This window comes from Berghia stephanieae, chromosome 8 (assembly GCF_034508935.2).
Source record: "Berghia stephanieae isolate SIO BIC M18660-M18661 chromosome 8, UCSD_Bste_1.3, whole genome shotgun sequence".
Classification (NCBI taxonomy): Eukaryota; Metazoa; Mollusca; class Gastropoda; order Nudibranchia; family Aeolidiidae; genus Berghia; species Berghia stephanieae.
Window position 1 is genome coordinate 8807275 of NC_088367.1, and position 25000 is coordinate 8832274.

The 25000-nt window shown below is 37.3% G+C and overlaps 1 protein-coding gene across 3 annotated transcripts in view; it reads left to right on the forward strand.

The window, feature by feature from the left end:
• Nucleotides 1–25000, forward strand: part of LOC144978123 (uncharacterized) — a 34841-nt gene that overhangs the window by 6510 nt on the left and 3331 nt on the right. For all 3 annotated transcript variants that reach the window (XM_078923764.1, XM_078923762.1, XM_078923765.1), the window contains exons 4-15: nt 776–991; nt 4135–4215; nt 6851–7012; nt 8715–8875; nt 11921–12049; nt 13269–13389; nt 14849–15009; nt 16026–16127; nt 17178–17246; nt 18845–18968; nt 21975–22081; nt 23556–23747. In XM_078923764.1, coding sequence (XP_078779890.1) covers nt 776–991; nt 4135–4215; nt 6851–7012; nt 8715–8875; nt 11921–12049; nt 13269–13389; nt 14849–15009; nt 16026–16127; nt 17178–17246; nt 18845–18968; nt 21975–22081; nt 23556–23747 — 1625 coding nt within the window. The remainder of the gene's footprint in view (nt 1–775; nt 992–4134; nt 4216–6850; nt 7013–8714; nt 8876–11920; nt 12050–13268; nt 13390–14848; nt 15010–16025; nt 16128–17177; nt 17247–18844; nt 18969–21974; nt 22082–23555; nt 23748–25000) is intronic.

The window sequence follows — 25000 nt, forward strand, 5'->3', positions numbered from 1 at the left end:
ATGGCAATGTTGTGAACTCCTTGGCCAAGCGCATTCTATCTATAGATAGTATGCGGTTGGTTAAGAAGCTCATAACATTGCCATCCGGAAGTATAATGGACCAGCACACAAAACTATGTGTAACCTTAAACGTTTATAGCCTGGCAAATACAGTTTAGTGAGAACAACTCACAAAAGCGGATGGCAAAAACAATAACAAAGGCCTGAGTGACGTCATCTGCATACTATCTATATGTTTGTAAGTTGATGATGATTGTTTGTTTTTGGTGAACAGGACTTGTGTGAATTTTACTTAACCCATAAAATCCACTGTTCTGCCGTACTATAGAAAACCCCATATTTTAAAATTTGGCCAAAAACTCGTCCTTCGCAAAGTCCCAGATTTGAGAGTTTTTGCCAAGATGAGTGTAATGTCGTCGCCAAGTGTATTGTATTAATATTGTTTTATCAATAATAATAATTATATTTAAGTCAAACCTCAAGAAACAACACAACAAGATTGTTAGATGATAATCGGAAAAAGGTTCTATTCAACTCAAACCAAAAACAATGTGCAGTGTAGCCAGTTTGGCAGTTTACAACTAAACGTTAAATAAATACAACTAAACTAATTAATCGATATATTACAATGAGGGTCATTTAAATCGATAGATATTTGAAGGACGAGTTTTTTGGCCAAATTGTTTTAATATGGGTTTTCCCCGAGGACGGCTGTGTTCTCTTTCCATATGACCACAACTATCAACTATCAATGCTATTCTGTTCTTTTCCATAGTCAAACCGTTGCCAAATATCACAGGAAGTTACACGGCATACATGGAATGGTGGGATACCTCGACACACACCTTCAACTTCCGGCAGGAATACGTTGACCAAGAGGACAACATGGCAGCCATTAGAATATACGGTCTGTACGATCCAGGAGACGAGTACGTCTTTATCAGTGATTTCAATTCCCAGCAACTTCTTACAGTTTCAAAGACCAACGAAGGTATTTGTACATTTTTGGATGACTTCCGTATGTAGTATGTGCGGTTCTTATGTGGTCTAGTGGTATGACACTCGCTTTCAGATCGGAAGGTCATGGGTTCGAGTTGAGTCCTTGGAAAAAGGCTCTTAACTCATATTCTCTCACCGTACTCAGGTGTAAAATGAGTACCTGGCCGTTGACAGCTTTGTCGCTGTCGGGGAAAAATATTGTAATATCGCCTAACAGGCGTCATGTCTTGTTCTATATGTTACGTGTTGCTATTGGTCAGGGACCGTTTGTAAAGCCCGTTGAGCACGTTTAGTGGAAATTGTGCTCAGATTAAGAGATTCTCAAGCTTTTTGATAGAATGCAGTTGACGTCACTCGGGTCTTTGTTATTGTTTTTGTTTTGTTTTGCCATCGGCGTTTATGTGTAATAGCCTTCAACAGTCATGACGTCACTTCCCTCGTAATGACGCATGGTAACTTAGTAACTGGCGGGAAAATGGCGGACACCCTTGTGACATATTTCTCCAACGAGCATACAAGTGTATCCAGAGGAGAAGAACATTATAAATATGATCTTGTTTTGACTTTTATACATTCTGATCACATGACATATGAAAATTTGTAGCCAGCATGAAGAATAAAAAGTACCGATTTTCTTTGTTAAGAACCACGCTGCTCACCGCTGTTGGGCGACGTGACATCAGACTACTGAATCCAATTCTCATTGAACTGTATTAACCAGACGATAAACGTTTAAGGTTACACATAGATTTGTGTGTTGGTCCCTTATACTACCGAATGCCAATGTTATGAGCTTCTCAGCCAAGCGCATACTATCTATAGATAGTATGCACTTGGTTAAGAAGTTCACAACATTGCCATCCGGAAGTAAAAATAGCCAACACACAAAACGTTGTGTAACCTTGAAGGTTTATGGTCTGGTTAATACAGTTTAGTGAGAATTACTCATAAAAACGTGGGTAGCAAAAAACAATAGCAAAGACCCGAGTGACGTCAACTTCATTCTATCTATATTACCTTTCAATGTGCTCGAGGTCCTTTGCCACATTGCAAAATTGTCTCAAAGTGAACTTCATAGTGAAAAGTGTTCACAGTTTTCGAAATATCTAACATCACGATTGATCATACTTTATTCAGCTTGACTCATGGGCATTTTTATAACTTTCATAAACAAAACAGCGTGTTTACATTTGTTAAGAAATATCTCATACTTGGGCAGCAACATCATGTGACCGATGACTTGGTTGGATGGACGAAAATATGAATATAGATTGGATGAAGTTGACGTCACTCGTGTCTTTGTTATTGAAACATGACCCCTGTATTACGAGTAAAATAGGCAGGGATAAATTTCAAATTTACACCTAATGGATTTTTATATTAAATTGGCTTCGCGAAGTCCCAGGTTTGAGAGTTTTTGCCAAGATGATGGTCATTTAAATCGATCGATATTTGAAGGACGAGTTTTCTGGCCAGATTTTTAAATATGGGTTTTTCCAGAGTATGGCAGCAATAAAAAAAATGGAGCAACTCAATAAATGTCTTCGTTCTCGTCCTGTCGTGTTCAATGTGTTTGTTGTTTGATGCAAGCGTGTGTTCAATGTGTGTGTGTTGTTTGATGCAAAGCGTGTGTTCAATGTGTGTGTGTTGTTTGATGCAAGCGTCGTGTTCAATGTGTGTGTGTTGTTTGATGCAAGCGTCGTGTTCAATGTGTGTGTGTTGTTTGATGCAAGCGTCGTGTTCAATGTATGTGTTGTTTGATGCATGCGAGGGTTCAATGTGTGTGTTGTTTGGTGCAAGCGTGTGTTCAATGTGTGTGTGTTGTTTGGTGCAAGCGAGGGTTCAATGTATGTGTTGTTTGGTGCAAGCGAGGGTTCAATGTGTGTGTGTGTGTGTTGTTTGATGCAAGCGTGTGTTTAATGTGTGTGTTGTTTGATGCAAGCGTGTGTTCAATGTGTGTGTGTGTTGGTTGATGCAAGCGTGTGTTCAATGTGTGTGTTGTTTGATGCAAGCGTGTGTTCAATGTGTGTGTGTGTGTGTGTGTGTGTGTGTGTGTGTTGTTTGATGCAAGCGTGTGTTCAATGTGTGTGTTGTTTGATGCAAGCGAGGGTTCATTGTGTGTGTTGTTTGGTGCAAGCGAGGGTTCAATGTATATGTTGTTTGGTGCAAGCGAGGGTTCAATGTGTGTGTTGTTTGATGCAAGCGTGTGTTCTTGTGTGTGTTGTTTGATGCAAGCGAGGGTTCAATGTGTGTGTTGTTTGGTGCAAGCGAGGGTTCAATGTATGTGTTGTTTGGTGCAAGCGAGGGTTCAATGTGTGTGTTGTTTGGTGCAAGCGAGGGTTCAATGTGTGTGTTGTTTGGTGCAAGCGAGGGTTCAATGTGTGTGTTGTTTGGTGCAAGCGAGGGTTCAATGTGTGTGTTGTTTGGTGCAAGCGAGGGTTCAATGTGTGTGTTGTTTGGTGCAAGCGAGGGTTCAATGTGTGTTTGTTTCTTACCGTGCTGTGAAGAATTTAGATATTAAAATTGTCCCGGCTATCGGGACCCGTTGTAGTGTAATGGCAGGACGTCTGACCGGTAATCAGACGATCTTGGGTTCGATCCCCAATCGAGGAAGACTGATTTTTTGGGATAGTTTTTTTTTCTTGTATTTTATTTTCTTGCTTGTCTAGCAATTTTCAGATCTGCAGTACGGCTATGTGGTCTTGTGGTATGACGCTCGCTATCGGATCGGAAGGTCCTGGGTTCGACCCTCGTTCGGGGCATAGTTGAGTTTTTGGAAAAGGCTCTTTACTTATATTCTCTCACCGTACTCAGGTGTGAAATGAGTACCTTTCCGTTACCAGCGTTGTCTCTGTCGGGGAAAAAATATAACATCGCCCAACAGGTGTCATGTCTCGTTCTATATGTAACGTGTTGCTGTTGGCCAGGTGGCCCTTGTAAAGCGCTTTGAGTAATTTTAGTGGATATTGCGCTATATAAATGCTCTAATTTAGCTGTTTTTTTTTTTTGTTTGTTTTTTTTTTTTTTTGTTTTTTGTTTGTTTTTTTTTTTGTTTTGTTTTTTGTTGTTGTTTTTTTTTTTTGGAAGCTGTTTCTTCGTATATTTACGTAATTTTGACAATCTTTCAAATTTCAGGCAAGGTTTGTAGAGCAACAACGTTGGAGCCCCACGAGGCCGATTCTTTCGCGTCGGTGTTTATTTCAAACAGGAGTCAGGGTAAGTCACAGTCCACGTGCATATTTTGGCAGGTCTGATAACCGAAGGCGACGTGCACTTATTAGCAGGTCTGATAACCCAATTCATTATGGACTCATTGTTGTAATGGAAATCTCAAAAAAAAATAACGCAAAATATTGTCCATTATAACATTGTTTGTTAAACTAGGCCCATTAATGGGTTTGTATGTCAGACCTGCATAATGTACCCGTCGACCGAAGGCAATTATAGGCTTGATTTCACATTGTTTCAATGGACGACAGTTTGCCGTTGGTATCTGGGAAATAATTACACGTCGGTCAGAGACATAATATTATGCAGGATACACTTTTACCCACGTACACGTATGGTAAGGTCTGTTACCGAACATAAGTATGGGCCTATTTAACATTGTTGTCATGGACACTCTTTTGCGTTGGTTTGAGAGTACTGTAACTGTCCATTACATCAATGGGGCCATATCGATTTGGCTTATCAGACCTGCAAATAAGTACACCTCGACTTTTATTATAAGCAGAATATGAATTTTTTAAAAACAACAAAAAACAAACAAAAAATAACAACAACAAAAAAACAAAAGAAAATGAATACACATATGAATCAAAACAAGAAGGGTTTGTTTGTTTGTTTGTTTGTTTGTTTGTTCTAGAATTCATCCCAAGATATCTTGGGCTGAAGGGATTCAGATATCTCAGTTGGTAGAGCACCAGCTTTACAAACAAAGGGAAGGGTGTTCATCCCCGGGAGAAGTTTAGATTTCTTTCTGATTCCCCCTGACTCACACACCCGCCCGTTCCCATGAGACTTGTGGGATGTAAACTTCACACAACTTTACGCCACTCGTTCCGGTTGTTGACCTTTTCCAGAAGCTCGCCCATGTCCAGTCCTGTCCATTGCTGGATGTTGTCCTGACATATTTTCTCTTCTCCTCCTCTCCGTCTTTGCCCTTCGTCTGTTCCTTGCATCACTGTCTTGTCATAAACTGTCACGACTACACAGCAATATAAGGAACGTATCTCGCGTGAGTCTGGACTTGAAATTCACAAACAAATTTATAAAATGCCAAAAATGATAGCAATCGACGAATAGTCATCATCATCATCATCATCATCATCATCATCATCATCATCATCATCATCATCATCATTGCCTTTTTTCACCCTGGGTCAGGGTATAGGCCACAGACAATTTCCATCCTTCTCTACCCTGAGCTAACTTTTTAAAAATCTCAATCCATGTCTTACCACTTCTCTGTAAATCAGCTTCTTTAATTCTTCTCCATAATTCGAAGCTGCTTGTTTGGCGAAGACGTCATCGGGTCAGCAGAGTCCTTTCGGCTTTGTCTGTTGCCCTTCATAAATTCTGTCATTCCAGAAGCGGCAATATGTGAAGGACACTCTGATAAAAAGCAAACGTGATTCTAAAAATCGTTATGATACCGTCAAAGAAATGATCACACCATCGAATACAACAAATCTACCTTCAAATACATCTCCAAAAGAACTCTGTGACAAATTCAACACCTTTTTCACAGAGAAAATTTCCAACATCCGACAGGAACTAGACAACGACAGCGCCACAATCCTATACACATCCCAGCACGACATCACTAGTTGAAATGACAAGCCATGTGACTTCACCAATGGACACACCAATGACAAGCCATGTGACTTCACCAATGGACACACTAATGACAAGCCATGTGACTTCACCAATGGACACACCAATGACAAGCCATGTGACTTCACCAATGGACACAACAATGACAAGTCATGTGACTTCACCAATGGACACAACAATGACAAGTCATGTGACTTCACCAATGGACACAACAATGACAAGTCGTGTGACTTCACCAATGGACACAACAATGACAAGGCACGTGACATCGCCTGGAAGATCAACATCAACGGAAGAAACACTACAGGAGGACACAACACTTACCTGCACGACACGACCAACTAAATCTATGAACGCCCGTTATAAAACGTCGTTTGAACCCGTAACAATAGAGGAAGTTAAAAATATTTTGTCAGATATGCCTAATAAATCATGCCCGCTAGATAAAACACCAACTTGGCTCATAAAATCATGTTCAAATTATCTTGCTCCAGCAATTGCATCTATCGTAAATGAAAGTCTAACGTTGCCCGATTTTCCAAATATGCTGAAACATGCCTTGGTTAGACCCCTGAAGAAAAAAGCAAATCTTGACTGCAATGAGTTAAAGAATTTTCGACCTGTGTCTAATTTGAATTTCATTTCATAAGTAATTCGGAGAGAAAAAAATTTTTTTTATCTCTATTGTCTTCTGGCACTTTTCTACTCATTTTCATCTCTTGTTGTTACCAACATAAGTGCCTGCTCCACTCACTTTTCTGAATTAAAAATTCAGAGAGAGAGAGAGAGAGAGAGAGAGAGAGAGAGAGAGAGAGAGAGGGGGGGGTATTTGAATGAATTGATGTTGTTGTTATGCGCCTAGAGCTTTATTGTATGGAGGATTTGGCGTAATATAAATAAATGTCATTATCAAATTTCATTATTGTGTATCCAGTACCCCTGAAGACAGGTTTCACACTTCTAATGAGTTTGGAACCATTAATTTGACATCTCACCCTATTGTTCCAATTTCCAGAGCACATAGCCAGCACCCACACCCTTCTCAACGTGGGTGCGAGATTCCACGAGATTTACAGAGGACCCCTCGTCGTCAGAGGGAAAGCGGCGGGGTTGTGGTCAGGCTGTTACTATAGCAACTATACAGACAAAACTGTCACCACTGATTACTATTTCTCAGGTAAGTTCATATTATGTCTATACGGACAAAAATGTCACTATAGATTACTATTTCTCAGGTAAGTTCATATTATGTCTATACAGACAAAAATGTCACCACTGATTACTATTTCTCAGGTAAGTTCATATTATGTCTATACAGACAAAAATGTCACCACATATTACTATTTCTCAGGTAAGTTCATATTATGTCTATACAGACAAAAATGTCACCACTGATTACTATTTCTCAGGTAAGTTCATATTATGTCTATACAGACAAAAATGCCACCACAGATTACTATTTCTCAGGTAAGTTCATATTATGTCTATACAGACAAAAATGTCACCACAGATTACTATTTCTCGGGTAAGTTCATATTATGTCTATACGGACAAAAATGTCACCATAGATTACTATTTCTCAGGTAAGTTCATATTATGTCTATACAGACAAAACTGTCACCACTGATTACTATTTCTCGGGTAAGTTCATATTTTGTCTATACGGACAAAAATGTCACCATAGATTACTATTTCTCAGGTAAGTTCATATTATGTCTATACAGACAAAAATGTCACCATAGATTACTATTTCTCGGGTAAGTTCATATTATGTCTATACAGACAAAAATGTCACCATAGATTACTATTTCTCGGGTAAGTTCATATTATGTCTATACAGACAAAACTGTCACCACTGATTACTATTTCTCAGGTAAGTTCATATTTTGTCTATACGGACAATAGCAATTTCTTGATACCCATTGGATAGGACGCTAGTCTATCGAAGAGTACTTTCCGCCATATCTAATAGACCCAGCTACCCAATCGTTGCTGGGTAGACAGGGGGGGGTCAGACAAGAACAAAATCTCGACTGCATCAGGGATGGATCTCGTTTCCTTTGATTGCGAAGCGAGTGCTCTACCTACTGAGCTATCGGGACCCTTTGATATGGTAAAATGCTTATATTATGTTATATAACTTAAATTTGGCTCAGGTTATTTGTAGTTTTCTATTTTTAGTCGGGTGAAATTTACATCTCACCAAATTCTCTCTTTCAAAGTTTTAAGTTTACGCATGCTTTTATGTATTTAGAAAACGGTAAGGGCTGCCTGAAGCCGGTGATCGTAAAATACTAACGAAGGAGTGAAAATGGAAAGGCTTCGTATGGGAACAAAACAGACAATGGACGTTTCGGGTACAGACCCTTCGTCAGCACAACAATACACAAATAAACGTGGAAAACAAATAAAATATAATGAAAAATAACTTGTATCGTCTGTACTCAATGGTGGGTGCAACATTTAGTTAGAAAATAAGACACCATCACTCTGACACCAGAACATCAATGACACATGGCATGTATTCAGTTCCCCTGAAGAGTGGTTTTAATACTTCCAATGAAATAGGAACCAGTTGTTGTTTTTAATGTCACACGTTTCTTAACTTTCGTCAAATCGTTTCATGACTTGTATGGAGCAGCGTGGGTCAGTGGTACGGTCTTTGCTTCGTACCTAAAAGGTAACGAGTTCGACTACCCGCCTCGTTGTCTGGCCTTGAGCAAGTCACCTCGCCTTAGCTCACTTTGCGACGCTGCACTGCGACGGACACCTGGGTCATTCCAGTCTTCCCTTGGAATAGACCTTAAAGAAAAATTTCCCATTGGGGATGAATAAAGGGAATTTATTTATTTATTTATTGATTTCATTCATCCATTCAGCCAAAGGTTGGTTCCCGTCCAACACTGACGCCCAGGTGCCGCTACGCAGCGTCCTGACCTCAGACTTCCCCGGCCCCTCCCCGTCACAGGACATCAAACAGGTCACCCAGATAGACTATGTCTATTTCACTCACGGTGTCCAGGACAAATCTATCTTTGAGGTGAGTGTGGAGTTTGACTTCAAGAAAAAACAACTTAAGCTTTTATATAGCGCAATATCCATTAAACGTGCTCAAGGTGTTTTACAAAGAGTCCCTGACCAACAACAACATGTAGAACAATAAGACATGAATGACGCCTGGATACGATATTATAATTATCAACTCTGCTAATAGCCAGGTGGTACTCATTTTATACATGAGTACGGTGAGAAAATGTGAGTAAAGAGCCTGTTCCAAGGGCGTGACTATGCGAGGCTCAAACCCAGGATATCTTTGAGGTGAGCTGTGGGGTTTTTTACAAAGTCGTCCCTGACCAACAGATTAACTATGTCTATTTTACTCACGGTGTCAGGACAAAGCTATCTTTGAGGTGAGTGTGGAGTTTGACTTCAAGAAAACAACCCCCCCCCCCCCCCAAAAAAAAAACCCTTAAAAACAAAAATGAATATAACAGCTGTAAAATAGAACAAAATACCCAACACGGAACGTTTCAGGCTCAAAACCCTTCTTCAGCCAACAACAAAAAACAATAAAAAAGTCATAAATCCATGACTAAATTCCAGATTGACGATAGAGACATTTTGTAGGTCCTCACTCTCTGTTGTAGAGAAATCTTGGAAAGTCAACAAAACGAGCGTTCGATATGTAACGAAGTAGTTCTAAATTGAACGGAGTTTAAAACAACGGATTAAAAAAATCTTGAGCTTTTATATAGCGCAATATCCACTAAACGTGCTCAAAGTATTTTACAAAGGGTCCCTGATCAAGAGCAACATGTAGAACGAGACATGACGCCTGTAAGGCGATATTATATAGTTTTACACGTTCGGCTCCAATCGTATGGCATTCTTGACCACCTGAAACCCGACAATGTGAAAGTTTACCAGCCTTCAAACGGCATCTAAAAACCGATCTTTTTCATTCTGCTTATCGTGATTCTATGTGACCTTCGAACAAGATGTGTGTGTGTGTGTGTGTGTGTGTGTGTGTGTGTGTGTGTGTGTGTGACTGTTATGGTGATTTTGTAGTCGAATGAAATAACGTGTGTGATACTTTTAAAAGATTGTAAAGCACCTATTTGTGTATACTGACACTATATCAAATAATAAATATAATAATAAAACATTACAACTATCAACGCTGCTTACAGGAAGATGGTACTCATTTTACACCCGAGGATGGTGAGATAATGTGAGAATGCCTATTCCAAGGCCTCAACTATGCGAGGCTCGAACCCAAGACTTTCCGATCCGAAATCGAGTGTCATACCACAAGACCAAATCGTCGCACATAATATCTGAGCCACAAGAACAAACCGGCATCGAGTCGGATTGAATTAAAACTTTAAATGATTCTTACTAGGGACCTGTGCTTGTGTCTGGATGAGACTTATAGGTGATCTCAAACTAAGTACTTTGACGGTGTGCTCTTGGAATCTACATGCTTTCCCTATTTGAACCAGTTCCCTTTTGTCTTACCTTTTCTTGGGTACTTTAATTGTAATTTTAGAACTTTTTACTATCCCATTTTCTTCCTTTTTACTGGCGCTGATTTGACCTCAATGTAAGCAAGCGCCGTAAAACCCTTAAAAACAAACAAAATGGATATGGATGAATATGAATTCGGATTTGAATGAATGAATTCAATCATTTAATCAATCAAATTTTGTTCCATCCTATCCATTCACCCCCATTAACCAGAATGCGAATTAATTGTGAAATCGTGTGTAAAATAAAAGTCAAGTGTAAAATCGTTACCTAATTGTCTACTGTCTGTTCTCGTCCTAGTGATGACATCACGTGGGTTTTTTGTGGACTCTATGCATGACACTCGCCTTCGGATCGGATAGCCATGGGTTCGATTCTCGAGCGGCTCATAGTTGAGTCCTTGGACAAGGCTTTTTACTCGTATTCTCTCACCTTACTCGGATGTAACATGAGTACATGGCCGATAACAGCGTTTTCTCTGTCCGAAAAAAAAATAATTTGTAATATCGCAAAACAGGCGTCATGTCTTGTCCTACATGTCAAGTGTTGCTGTTGGCTAGGAACCACTTGTAAAGCGCTTTGAGCACGTTTAGTGGTTTTTGCTCTATAGATAGAACGAAGTTGACAAACGTTCATGGATACACATAGTTTTGTGTGTTAGTCCGTTATACTTCCGGATGGCATTGTTGTGAGCTTCTTAACCAAGCGCACACTATCTATATAAAAGCATAAGTTAAAACAAAAAAGATAATGACAGTGTGATACTTAAGCTTTTATATAGCGCAATATCCAATAAACGTGCTCAAATCGCTTTACAAGGTCCCTGACCAACAGCAACACGTAACATGGAGAACGAGATATGACGCTTGTTAGGCGATATAATTTTTTTTCGGACAGAGACAACGCTGTTTAAGGCCAGGTATTCGTTTTACACCTGAGTACGGTGAGAGAATGTGAGTAAAGAGCCTTTTCCAAGGACTCAACTATGCCCCAAGGGAGGCTCGAACACAGGACTTTCCGACCCGAAAGCGAGTATCATACCACTAGACCACACATAGCCTCACACGTGATACGATTTAAAGCGATACTAGACTGCTAGAGACTGTGGACTGTAAAAAGTCATCAACAAAAAATGAATAGAACAGCCTCAAAAAATAACAAAACACCAATAATTACTCAAGGCCACACAGCGCAGCGGTGGGGGAATCGAACTCGGTACCTTTCGGGTACGAACCAAAGACCGTACGGCTGGTGATTGTGTTCTTTTTTGAAGCTGTGATATTCATTTCTGTTTATTATGCGATACGGGTAAATAACAATGTGAAATTGAATGTAAGCTTCAATTTAATTACGAAAATAGATCAAATGGACATTTCGGGTTTCCCCTTTATCAACAAAACAGGATGAATGAATCACCACATATGAATGAGATAATGTGGTCCATTTTATATGTTTTTTTGTAATTAAATTGAAGCTTACATTAAATTTCACATTGTTATTTATGTCTTGGAGCTTCGAGCAGCGACATTTACATTATGTGTGACGATGTACATTCCAGGAGGCCTCGGGCATTTTCTGCGAAGGTCGCAAAGGAACCCAATCCAAGCCCTTTCCAAAGATGCCGAACTCATTTCAGTTCCAGTCACAGCTCGTGTTCCCTCAGATACGGGAGATGGGAGCTTATCACGTAGGTAGCCCTTCACTCATGTCCACAATAAATAGAAATACAATGTTACAGTGAATGACGTCATCAGTCGGATGGTGAAAAGGTTTGAACCAAGTTTAGTTAGAAGGTCAATTTTTATCAAAAATGAATTCTTCCGACTGCTGATCATGTCCTGCACTGACACTAAATGATAAATAAATATAAATAATGAATTTATTTTGCATCTAAAAATCCAGTTACCATGCCCTGCGGCGATTTACATAAAACAAACTGGCAAAATAATAAACATAACAGGGGCTTCGTACTCGGAAGGTACCGAGTTCGAACATCCGCCGCTGCGCTGTGTGGCCTTGAGTAAGTCACCTCGCCCTAGCTCAATTTGCGGCGCTGCACTGCGGCTGACACCTGGGTTATTCCAGTCTTCCCTTGGAATAGACCCTAGAAACAAATTTCCCCTATGGGATGAATAAAGGAAATTATTATTTGTATTGTTTTATTTAAATGGATGACACAAAACAATAGGCATACATTTGGAAACAAATTCTAGGCTACATCTTCATTAAAAAATAAGCCATATTCGATATTTCCCGAAAGATAATACATTTTCACAGGACTTTGTCCGAGGGCTGAGTTCACAGTGCGTTCCATATGCGTGATGCAATTGAGAAAACAGCTTTATATTTCAAAATAAAAAGTGGATTTTGAGGTGATAACCTTAAAGAGTTGGGACTGAGATGATTGTAAGTTTCCATCGGGTTCATATTTTTCAATTAGTTCCTGCAGATATTGAGGTACCAATCCATCCAGACGTCTAAAAACATTGCATAAAAATAAATTCTATCCTGAACTTCACAAGAAGCAAATGAAATTCCTGGATAGCTGGTGTTATTTGAATAATGATGATGATGATGATGATGATGATGATGATGATGATGATGATGATGATGATGATGATGATGATGATGATGATGATGGTGGTGGTGGTGGTGATGATGATGATGATGATGATATGATGATGATGATGATATGATGATGATGATGATGATGATGATGATGATAATGGTAATGATAATAATAAAAATAAAATAATAGTAAAAGTGATAATAGTAATAATAATAATGATGATGAGGATGATGATGATGAAAATAATGATAATCGTTTCAGCATGTCCATGTAATATCCCGTACAGAAAGACTAACACACTCATATTTGATGTCATCATTAATTTGTTCCCACAAAGGAAATGTACGATCTGCCAGCCAAGCTGGTCAAGATAGAATCTACAACACCGTCCGCTGGATCACACTTTGGTCTGTCAGGTTTGTCAACGAGAAGGACGTCCATTTTGGATTTTAACGCTGGTAAACAGATTGTTTTATGTTTATTGTTTGGTGATTAAAAAACAATAAATAAACAAATGAATGAATAATAATTAAATGTGAATCATCCATACGGAAATTATTTGTTCTTTTTTTTAATATAGACGCTAAACGCTGAAACGCTTTGTCACAGTGAATGACGTCATCAGTCGGATGGTGAAAAGGTTTGAACTGAGATATTGCTAAGTTTAGTTAGAAGGTCAATTTTTATCCGAAATGAGTTCTTGTCATAAATTATTAAATCAACCCTTTTTGTACATCTTCGGGAAATATCAAAGATTAATTTGACTTCTAAATATTTTTAACTATTAACAGTTTGTCAAGTTGAAAAAGTATGAATTTTGAGAAAAGTTGCTGGATACCTTTCCCATATATCTGACCATAACTTTATGAAAAATCACCCGATTTACTTCAAATGCAGATTAAAATGCTCTGGGGAGCAAATTCAACCACAAAATGCAAAAAGAGAAAATGAAATCCAAAATGTTCACCTTCCGACTGATGACGTCATACACGGACACTTAATTTGATATTTAATAACACACGTGAAATTGAGTGGAAGCTTCAATTAATTATCGGAGACCGATTGTAAGAACGTTCCAGGTGCTCCTTTCTCAACAAAACAAAATGATTGAAACACGAAAGACAAGTGTTGTAGCAATTCATTACTATTTCCTCTCCCATTGGTTTCTGCTGTGTTCTTTTCCATACTTCTTCGTTCTTAATTTTATCCATTTTATTCTGAGTAGCTTACGCATGCACCCTTTACGAAAATCTGTATCCTCCTTATACATGCCTGTGATGCAATCCCAGTTTCACGAGTTTCTCCCACCATACTCAGATGTAGACGGGTACCTCTGGTCGCTAATAGCGTTATCTCTGTCGAAATGAAATTGTATCATCGCCTTACATGTGTAATAGTATATTGTCATAGATCGTAAGTTGTTTTGTTTTTTGTTTGTTTGTTTTTTTTTTTTTTTTTTTTTTTTTTTTTTTTTTTTTTTTTTTTTTTTTTGCCTTAACGGTTTTGAGCACATCTCGTGGAAATTGCACTATTTTTAAAACATCCGTCAGAGCTATTAGGTGCATTGCATGGAGCCGGAGTCTATCCTGGTTTCTATAGCGTTCAAGGAACAACAGCAATTGCTTGCAACCCTATTGATAAGACGCTAGTATATCTCAAAGTACTTTCCGACAAATCCAACAGACCCATCTTCACCCGGGATGGATCTCGGTCTCTTTGCGTGTTGAGCGAGTACTCCACCAACTGAGCTATCGGGACCCCTTGATATGGTAAAATTTAAAAACATTACCATATATAATAACAAGCCTTTGAAATGCCATACCCCCCCCCCCCCCCCCCCCCTGTTTTCCAAAAGTTTGACATCATTTGACCCATTCAAAAAATAAATAATGAAAACCTGTTTCCCTCCATTCCCAGGCATCACGTACCTGCTGTCCTCGGACACAGGTCATTGTGACCTGACCCCGATCACCCCCGACGATTTCAACACAAGACTGGTGGACACACAACACATCCGTATGGCCACTGTCAAAGAGTTTACACGTGTTGACTCGGGGAATTTTGTGTACTCTGGACAGGTAAAGACCGTTCTAGCATTTTAAAAAGAATAAAAAATACAAAACAAAAACAACAAAAAATAAAAAAAACAACAACAACAAAAAACAACCAAAATAAAAACAAAGTTTCAAAGTTTATTTAATCTTCGGCTTTGGCCAGTAATTCGTACAATTGGATGACAACATACACGAAGGTGAGTTGAAATAAATGGTAAATGGAACCAAAAATCAAAATGATACCATTAATAACCACACAAAAATGCAAAGGTAATACCACCAATAATAATAATAATAATAATAATAACAACAACAACAACAACAACAACAACAAACTGTTCATTTTCCTGAGCCACAAGGCTGGTGGAACAAGGGTTTGTGCCAGTGTCTATCGAGTCAAGTGATCAATAGCAATTGCTTGCTACCCCTCTGATAGGGCGCTGTATTATTACAAAATATGTTTCGCCATATCTAAAAGACCCAGCTACCCAATGAATGTTGATAGCTTTATCTAGTATTAGAAATCATTATTACATTATTACATATTAATTAAAAAAAAAACAGAACATAAAAGAACGTGAATTTATCTATAGATGCTATGCGTTTATTGTTTTAAAATTCACAACATCTGCCAGTCGGATATAACGTACTGACACACAAAACTCTGTGTAACCTTCACCGTTTATAGATAGTATGCACTTGGCTAAGAAGCTCACAACATTGCCATCCGGAACTATAACTGACCAAGAAACAACACCCTGTGTTACCATGGGCTTTTACAGTCTGGATAATTATATAGTTAAATGAGGATTACTCGTAAACGTGGATGGCAAAAAATACTAACAAAGCCCTGCGTCACGTCACCTTCGTTTATTTATAGTCTGATTAATACAATTTAGTGAAAACAACTCATAAAAATGGCTGGTTAAAAAAAAACAATAACAAAGAGCAGTGTGGCGTCTATTTCGTTCCTTCTATCTTGTTTACAAAAAGGATATTACAGCCCCCCCCCCCCTTCTATGGCATGATTTTTTTCTCAGGTCAAAGTTCGAGATGTCGACTGTGACACGTGGACGGGTCAGACCACCAACTTTCCTGCCGGCCTCAATTCGACGTCCTACTGGACCTGGTACTTTAATCACGTTAGTATTTATACTATTATGTATAATGTATTGATTTGCTAGTATTTATACTAATATGTATAATGTATTGATTTGCTAGTATTTATACTATTATGTATAATCTAATGACTTGCTAGTATTTATACTATTATGTATAATCTAATGACTTGCTAGTAGTATTTATACTATTATGTATAATGTATTGATTTGCTAGTATTTATACTATTATGTATAATCTAATGATTTGCTAGTATTTATACTATTATGTATAATCTAATGACTTGCTAGTAGTATTTATACTATTATGTATAATGTAATGATTTGCTAGTATTTATACTATTATGTATAATCTAATGACTTGCTAGTATTTATACTATTATGTACATCTAATGACTTGATAGTATTTATACAATTATGTATAATCTAATGACTTGCTTATAGGTGCTGTGGATAAGACACTCACAATATTGCCATCCTGAAATATAACGGACCAACACCAGTAGTGGTAGCACGTCTGACCGGTAATCAGAAGGTCTCAGGTTCAATCCCCAGTCGAGGTCCACTGATTGTTTGGAATGTTTTTTTTTCTAGTATTTTTCTGTCTTGCTTTGTCTGGTACCGTTCACACACACACACACACACACACACACAAACACACACACACATACACACACACACACACACACACACACTTGTTCAGATCTTTAAAAATGAATATAACAGCTTCGAAAAATATTAAAATTACCAACACGAACGTTAGGGTGCAAAATCCTTCTTCAGCCAAGAACAAAAACAAACAAAAAACACCGATCCATCACTTAAATGCTGCCCACACTACTATGTTACGACTATCGATCCAATCAGCAGCAGCTCCGTTTGAGAGTATTTCCATTACTAGAAGGAGGCCAAAACAGTTTGGGTTATCAGACCTGAAAATAAGTACACGTCGAAGGTTGTATTTATCTATTTTAACTAGATTTATGTGCTTTCTCTTTTTGTTAAAAAACATGCATTAAAAATATTGCAGAAAATTCAGTGAAAATTAAAAAGTTAAAAACGTTTATTTCCCAGATGACCTGGACGAGTTTTTCCTCGCCACAGTTAAAAGTGCCAGTCCTTCTGGATATCAGGATTCCACGAGTAAGTAAATGCAGAGTCAAAGTAATGTTTCTAGACAGAGTCGAAGTAACGGTTCTAGACATTTTCAAAGTAACGTTCTAGACATCGTCAAAGTAACGTTTCTAGACATAGTCAAAGTAACGTTTATAGACATAGTCAAAGTAACGTTTACAGACATAGTCAAAGTAACGTTTCTAGACATCGTCAAAGTAACGTTTATAGACATCGTCAAAGTAACGTTTCTAGACATAGTCAAAGTAACGTTTCTAGACATCGTCAAAGTAACGTTTATAGACATCGTCAAAGTAACGTTTATAGACATCGTCAAAGTAACGTTTCTAGACATCGTCAAAGTAACGTTTCTAGACATCGTCAAAGTAACGATTCTAGACGTCGTCAAAGTAATGTTTCTAGACAGAGTCAAAGTAACGTTTCTAGACATCGTCAAAGTAACGTTTCTAGACATCGTCAAAGTAACGTTTCTAGACATCGTCAAAGTAACGTTTCTAGACATCGTCAAAGTAACGTTTCTAGACATCGTCAAAGTAACGTTTCTAGACAGAGTCAAAGTAACGTTTCTAGACAGAGTCAAAGTAACGTTTCTAGACATCGTCAACGTAACGTTTCTAGACATAGTCAAAAGTGACGTTTCTAGACATCGTCATAGTAACGTTTCTAGAACTCGTCAAAGTAACGTTTCTAGACATCGTCAAAGTAACGTTTCTAGACATCGTCAAAGTAACGTCTCTAGACATAGTCAAAGCAACGTTTGTAGACATAGTCAAAGTAACGTTTCTAGACATCGTCAAAGTAACGTTTCTTTTTATGCACAAATATAGCAATGTATTGCTTTAAACGGAGTGCATTCATTTTCGTCTCCGTTCGGTTCCAATTCGTGAATAACCAGACGCTATGATATAGACACTATATATTTCTTTAATGTAAAATGAAATACATAAATTTCCCTTTATTCATCCCATAGAAGAAATTTATCACTAGGGTCTATTCCAAGGGAAGACTTGAATAAACCAGGCGTCAGCCGCAGTGTAGCACCGCAAATTGAGCTAGGGCGAGGTGACTTGCTCAAGGTCACACAGCGCAGCGGGCGGATGATCGAAATCGGTACCTTTCGGGTATGAAGCAAAGACCGTAACGCTGAGCCACGCTCAGAACAAACACATGAAACACACACACACACACACATACACATATAATATATATAAACATATATAATATATAAACATATATATTGTGGATGTTGATCAAAAGTATAGATCGTATGCGCTTGGCTTGGGAGTTCACAACATTGCCATCCGATTTGAGCACGTTTAGTAAATTTTGCGCTATATAAAATCTCAAGTTTCCTGAACATCATTGTAATGGACAATGTTAAAAAATGTTTGAGGGTATTTTCTTTAGAATTATACAACCCCCCCCCCCCCCCCCCCCCCCCCCCACCCCACTCGCCCGCCACCAAGAAAAAATAATCATAGTACAAAAAAACAAAACAAAAAACCAAAAAAACAACAACAAAAACTAAACAACCCAACCCAATTTTTAAAAATTAACATAATTTGTTTTACCAATCCATCCAAATGGTCTCTTTCCTCCCTGACTAGACTGGCCTTCAGTTCCAATACAACATCTACGACTTCCGTCCCGACTCTCCTAACTGGCAACATGTGGACATCTCGGACTGCTTTCAACACACGGAGACCAGGAGACTTCAGTTCAATTTGATTGGTGGGTCGTGGTAAACAGTTCAATTTGATTGGTGGGTCGTGGTAAACAGTTCAATTTGATTGGTGGGTCGTGGTAAACAGTTCAATTTGATTGGTGGGTCGTGGTAAACAGTTCAATTTGATTGGTGGGTCGTGGTAAACAGTTCAATTTGATTGGTGGGTCGTGGTAAACAGTTCAATTTGATTGGTGGGTCGTGGTAAACAGTTCAATTTGATTGGTGGGTCGTGGTAAACAGTTCAATTTGATTGGTGGGTCGTGATAAACAGTTCAATTTGATTGGTGGGTCGTGGTAAACAGGGAATCTCCCTGTGACGTAATTAGTTAGAAGAACATTTTAGTTACTGATTGTTTCAAAACTCAAGCGCTAAAAATAATAAACCAAAATGAATATTAAAACAGCTTTAAAAAAAAAAAGAACTAAATACCAAACTAAAAACCCTTTTTCAGCCAACATGACAACAAAAAACAATCAAAACAAGATACATTACTTTAAAAAGAGCAAAAACAAAAAAACCCAGATCGATGACAGAGATAAATAAGACCTATGACACCCACACAATAATGTATTTGTGTTTTTATTGGGTTTTTAAAAATGTTGTTGACTGAAGCAGAATTATTTTGAGTCCGAAATGTTTTGTGTTCGATTTTTTTTTTTTTTTGTTTCTTTTTTAAAGTTGTTTTTTTTTTAATTTTTTTTTTGTTATTACTTTTTACAGTCTACAGCATCTAATGCTAAGGTATCATCAAAACTCAATCGCGCACGTTTTTTCTCAAGTTCTTATTGACCATCTGACAGATTAGTGTTATACTTTGCATGCTGTCTTAGATTTTAAAAAAATATATTGTGTATAAGATGAAATCCGTATTTATCTCTATTGGTTTTTATTCCACCCTTCTCACTGGAAAACCCTATCATTTCTTAGTAAATACGTAATCGTTGAGTAATGCTTTGAACGCGTTGAATTAAAAATGTATTCAACGATTGAAGAATATTTTCGCACATTTTATTGGTGTGAATTAGATAGGTGTAAAAGACAGCTGATTGGTGAATATAAATAATCTTTTGGTGCGCATGAATACAAATTCAACGTTTTTAGTTTTTGGGTCAAATTGTCATTCAAGCACCCACTCGCAAGCTCGTTGTGTTATTGGGCACGATAAAAATAAATCATTTAATAAATACAAAGAAATGAAAGAATCGTATATTGTGCAATCGAAATTTCCTTTGATGTTGGCGATGTTTTCATTTAATTTCACCCCCTAATTTCACAATTTTACCGTAATGCCGTGTAACATGACAGACAGTATGCTGTTTATTTTCAGTGGTGCAGACATAACTTCTCAGAGTGACGGTCCGGGCGCTCCATTCCCCTACGGCCCCACAGCCTGATGTTGATCTCTATGTTTTTATCTATCTTTTACGGCTATGTGGTCTTGTGATATGACACTCGCTTTCAGATCGGAAGGTCCTGGGTTCGAGCCTGGACCGGCGCATAGTTGAGTCCTTCGAAAAGGCCCTTTAAACACTTTCTCTCAACGTACTCGGGTGTAGAATGGGTACCCTGCCGTTAACAGCGTTGTCTTTCTCGGAAAAAGTAATATTGCCTGATAGGGTCATATCTATCTTTTACGGCTATGTGGTCTAGTGGTATGACACTCGATTTCAGATCGGAAGGTCCTGGGTTCGAGGCTGGCACGTTTAGTGGATATTGCTCTATAGAAAAGCTCAAATTTGTTTGTTTGTTTGTTTTCCTGTCTGCTAGTTGTAACACTGACTGTTTCAATGCTGTGAAATATACACCGTCGTTCAGCCTCATTTTGTAAATACATATACAGTCTAATAACAATGGGGTGATTTGATGATAATAATAATAATAATAATGATAATAATAATAATGATAATAATAATAATAATAATAATAATAATAATAATAATAATAATAATAATAATAATAATAATAATAATAATAATAATAATAACAATAAAAATAATAGTATTATTAATAATAATAATAATAATAATAATAATAATAATAATAATAATAATGATAATGATAATGATAATGATAATGAAATAATAATAATAATAATAATAATAATAATAATAATAATAATAATAATAATAATAATAATAATAATGATGATGATAATGATAATGATAATAATGATAATAATAATAAAAATAATAATTATTATTATTATTATTATTATCATCATCATCATCATCATCATCATCATCATCATCATCATCATCATCATCATCATCATCATCATCATCATCATCATCATCATCATCATCATCATCATCATTATTATTATTATTATTATTATTATTAATATTATTATTATTATTATTATTATTAATATTATTATTATTATTATTATTATTAATATTATTATTATTATTATTATTATTATTATTGTTAATATTATCATTATTTTTATTGTTGTTATTATTATACATGGCATTTAATCGCGAAATTTCATCACTATGTGATGGTCAATGCACGTTACAAATTAATATACAAAATTTACATATTATATAAAACGTGACCACAATGCTATAAACCGCAGCAGTGTATCTAAAAACATTTTTAATTCAGCTTTATATAGCGCAATATCCACTAAATTTGCTCAAAGTGCTTTACTAGGGGTCCCTGGTCAACAGCAACATTCAACATGTAGGACGGGACATGACGCCTATGTAATATCGTATGAATATCATGAAAATGTAACGATACAAAGGTTGTAGTGCTTTAACAATGATTGAAAACTACATTTCAAATTCCACAGTTTTACATTACTACAATTAGCCACTGAAACTTGTGAAGGGTTATAAGTATGAAGTATTGTTATAAGTGTGAAGTCTTGTTATTTAGAATTTTCGCCACTTTCCTCTCTTCCCACGCACCCCCCCCCCCCCCCAACCTCCCTCCTACGAGTGTGAAATTTTGTAATTTATAACTTTCGTCACTTACCTCCCCCACTCCCATATATACGCGGTAGGCAATCTGGATGTAGCCCTCAGCAGGCCAGAGATGTTTCGTCAACAAATGATTCAAAGGCTTTCAAACGTCATGAAAGTTTCCCTATTAAGGATTTCCCATTTCCAGGTAAATGTTAACATTTCATGTCAATTTATATCTGCCTTTTATAGATACTATGAAGTTGACGTCACTCAGGTCTTTGTTATTTTTATTTTTATTTTTTTTTTTTGCTATCCGTGTCTTATGAGTAATTCTCACTAAACTGTATTAACCAGACTATAAACGTTCAAGGCTACACATAGTTTTGTGTGTTGGTTCGTTATACTCCCGGATGGCAATGTTGTGAGCTTCTTTGCCAAGCGCATACAATCTTTTGGAATATTCTTATTTGTTCCTCATCACCACAAAACGGTATGATGCCAGGATTGACGTGACTATATTATCAGGTCTGATAACCGAACACGATTACGGCCTCGATTTAACATTGTTGTCATGGACGATATTTTCTCATTGTTTGAAGAGTATCTACATTACAACAATGAGCCCATAACAAGTTAGACTATCAGACCTGCAGATAACCACGAGTTGGTTGAATAAACCAGAGGCCAAAAAGGAATCTTCAAGTGAAAATGGTCAGAGAAGTGAAATTCTTATTTTTAACCGGAAATGACGTGTATAGAAAAATACCAGAAGACAATAGAGAATAAAAACATTTTTTCGTGGCGAATTCTAATTTTTGTCACTTTAAGAAATGAGATGAGTAGAGAAAAAACTGGTTCCTATTTCATTGGAAGCGTAAAACCACTCTTCCGGAGACCTGTTGGTTAGGAACCAATTGTAAAGCGTTTTGAGCACGTTCTGTGGATATTTCTTTATATAAACGTTCACTTAGAAAACAAAATGGAAATTCTCTCAAACCAATGTAAAATTTTTATTTTTATTTTTATTTTTATTCTCTATTGTCTTCTGGCACTTTTCTACTCACTTCATATCTTGTTGAAACCAATGTAAAACAATGTCCATTATAACAAGAAATGAAATGAGTAGGAAAGTGCCAGAAGACAATAGAGAATGAAAAATTCGCGGCGGCGATGTGGGCTCGAACCTGCGACCTTATTGGCACGACAACTCTGCCTGGCCGGGGAGAGCGTGACTCTACCGTCTGAGCCATCCACCACTCCATTATAATAGTATTAAATCAAGCCCATAAATATGTTTGGCTATCAGACCTGCCAAAATGTACACATAGGCTTGATTCAATGTCTATTTTGTGTAAATAAATTGTGTCAGTACATGACATAATCAGTCGGAAGGTGAAAATTTTGGATTTATTTGCATTTTTTTTTTCATTTTCTGAAAGAATTTGATCACCAGGGCATTTTGATATTTATTTGAAGCAAATCGGGTGATGTTTCATGAAGTTGTGGTCAGATGCATGAGAAAGGTAACCAGCAACTTTTCTCAAATTTCATACATTTTCAACTTGACTAGCTGTAAAAAATAAAATATAGAAGTGAAATCAAGCTTTGCTATTTCCAGAAGATTTACAAAAAGGTATTATATTATTGTTACCACCGTTTTATTGTCTCTTCTTGACTAGAGCAATTTGGACTCCGTGTCACCATTCGTGTCCTTCACCTTGCTGGGTCTGCCAGGGGTCAAGGGCGATGTGACACACCAAGCCAGCATTCCCTACAACTCGACGCTGGAATCGGCTGTCCATCAACTGAATGACACCGTGAATTTGGGCCTGGTCTTCTTGAGGTTTTATGTCAGAAATCCACAAAATATTGTGAGAAAATCCAAGTTCTTTTTCTTTCTTTTTTTTTTTTTTACATTGTGTCGTGCACTGACAGAAAAAAAACATCCACAACAACAACAACAACAACAACAACAACAAATAATTGACTAAACAAAACAAAACAAGACAAAGAAAAAATGGGGGACAAAACATAAAACAAAATAAATTAAACAAAACAAAACACTTTTTTTTTAAACATGCTATCCAGAAAACTTACTCCAAATTCATAATATATTATTAATCGACATAGATGAAATCCGACATGTACATATATGCAGGTCTGACATCCAAACTCGCTTATGGGCCTAGTTTAACATTGTTGTAATGGACAATATTTTGCGTCATTCTTTTTTTTTTCTTTTAAGAATTTCAAAACAACAATGAGCCCATAAGGAGTTGGGCTATCAGACCTGAAAATTAATGCACGTCGAATGAAAGCCAGCTTTTAAAAAAGTCTCCAAAAACCGTCACTTCTTAAATCCTTGATTGAATTTTCGAACCGAGGGGAAGCCCTGACATTGGGAGAGCTCACTTCGAGGTCAAGATAGGCTTCAACAGTCGTGACGTCACTTCCCTCGTAATGACGCATAGCAACTTTTTAACTGGTTCTAAACTATCGGAACAATGGCGGACGCCCTTATGAAATAAATACTGCTCCGACGACCATAAAAGTCTGTCCAGAGGAGAAAAACATTATAAATCTGATCATGTTTTGACTTTTATACATTCTGATCACATGACATGTGAAAGCGTTCTAGCCGGCATGAAGAATAAAAAACACCGATTTCTGTTTTATTTAGAACCAATCTGCTGGTTGCTGGGCGGACGTGACATCAGACTATTGAATCCAATTGAGCAATTTACTATAGAATTATAGTTAACATCAGTGAATATCAAAACGTTCATTTTTCGTTTATAACTTTTTACAGTCCATGGCTTCTAGGAGTTTCTAGCATTTTAAAATAAATATCTCACTATCTCGGGATTGTCTGGATTGTGTACGGCTATGTGGTCTAGTGGTATGACACTCGCTTTCGGATCGGAAGGTCCTGAGTTCGAGCCTCGCTCGGCGCATAGTTGAATCCTTGGAAAAGGCTCTTTACTCACATTCTCTCAGTGTACTCGGGTTTAAAATGAGTACCTGGCCTTTAACAGCGTTGCCTTGTCGGAAAAAAAATTGTAATATCGCTTAACAGGCGTCATGTCTTGTTCTACATGTTAAATATTGCTTTTGGTTAGGGACC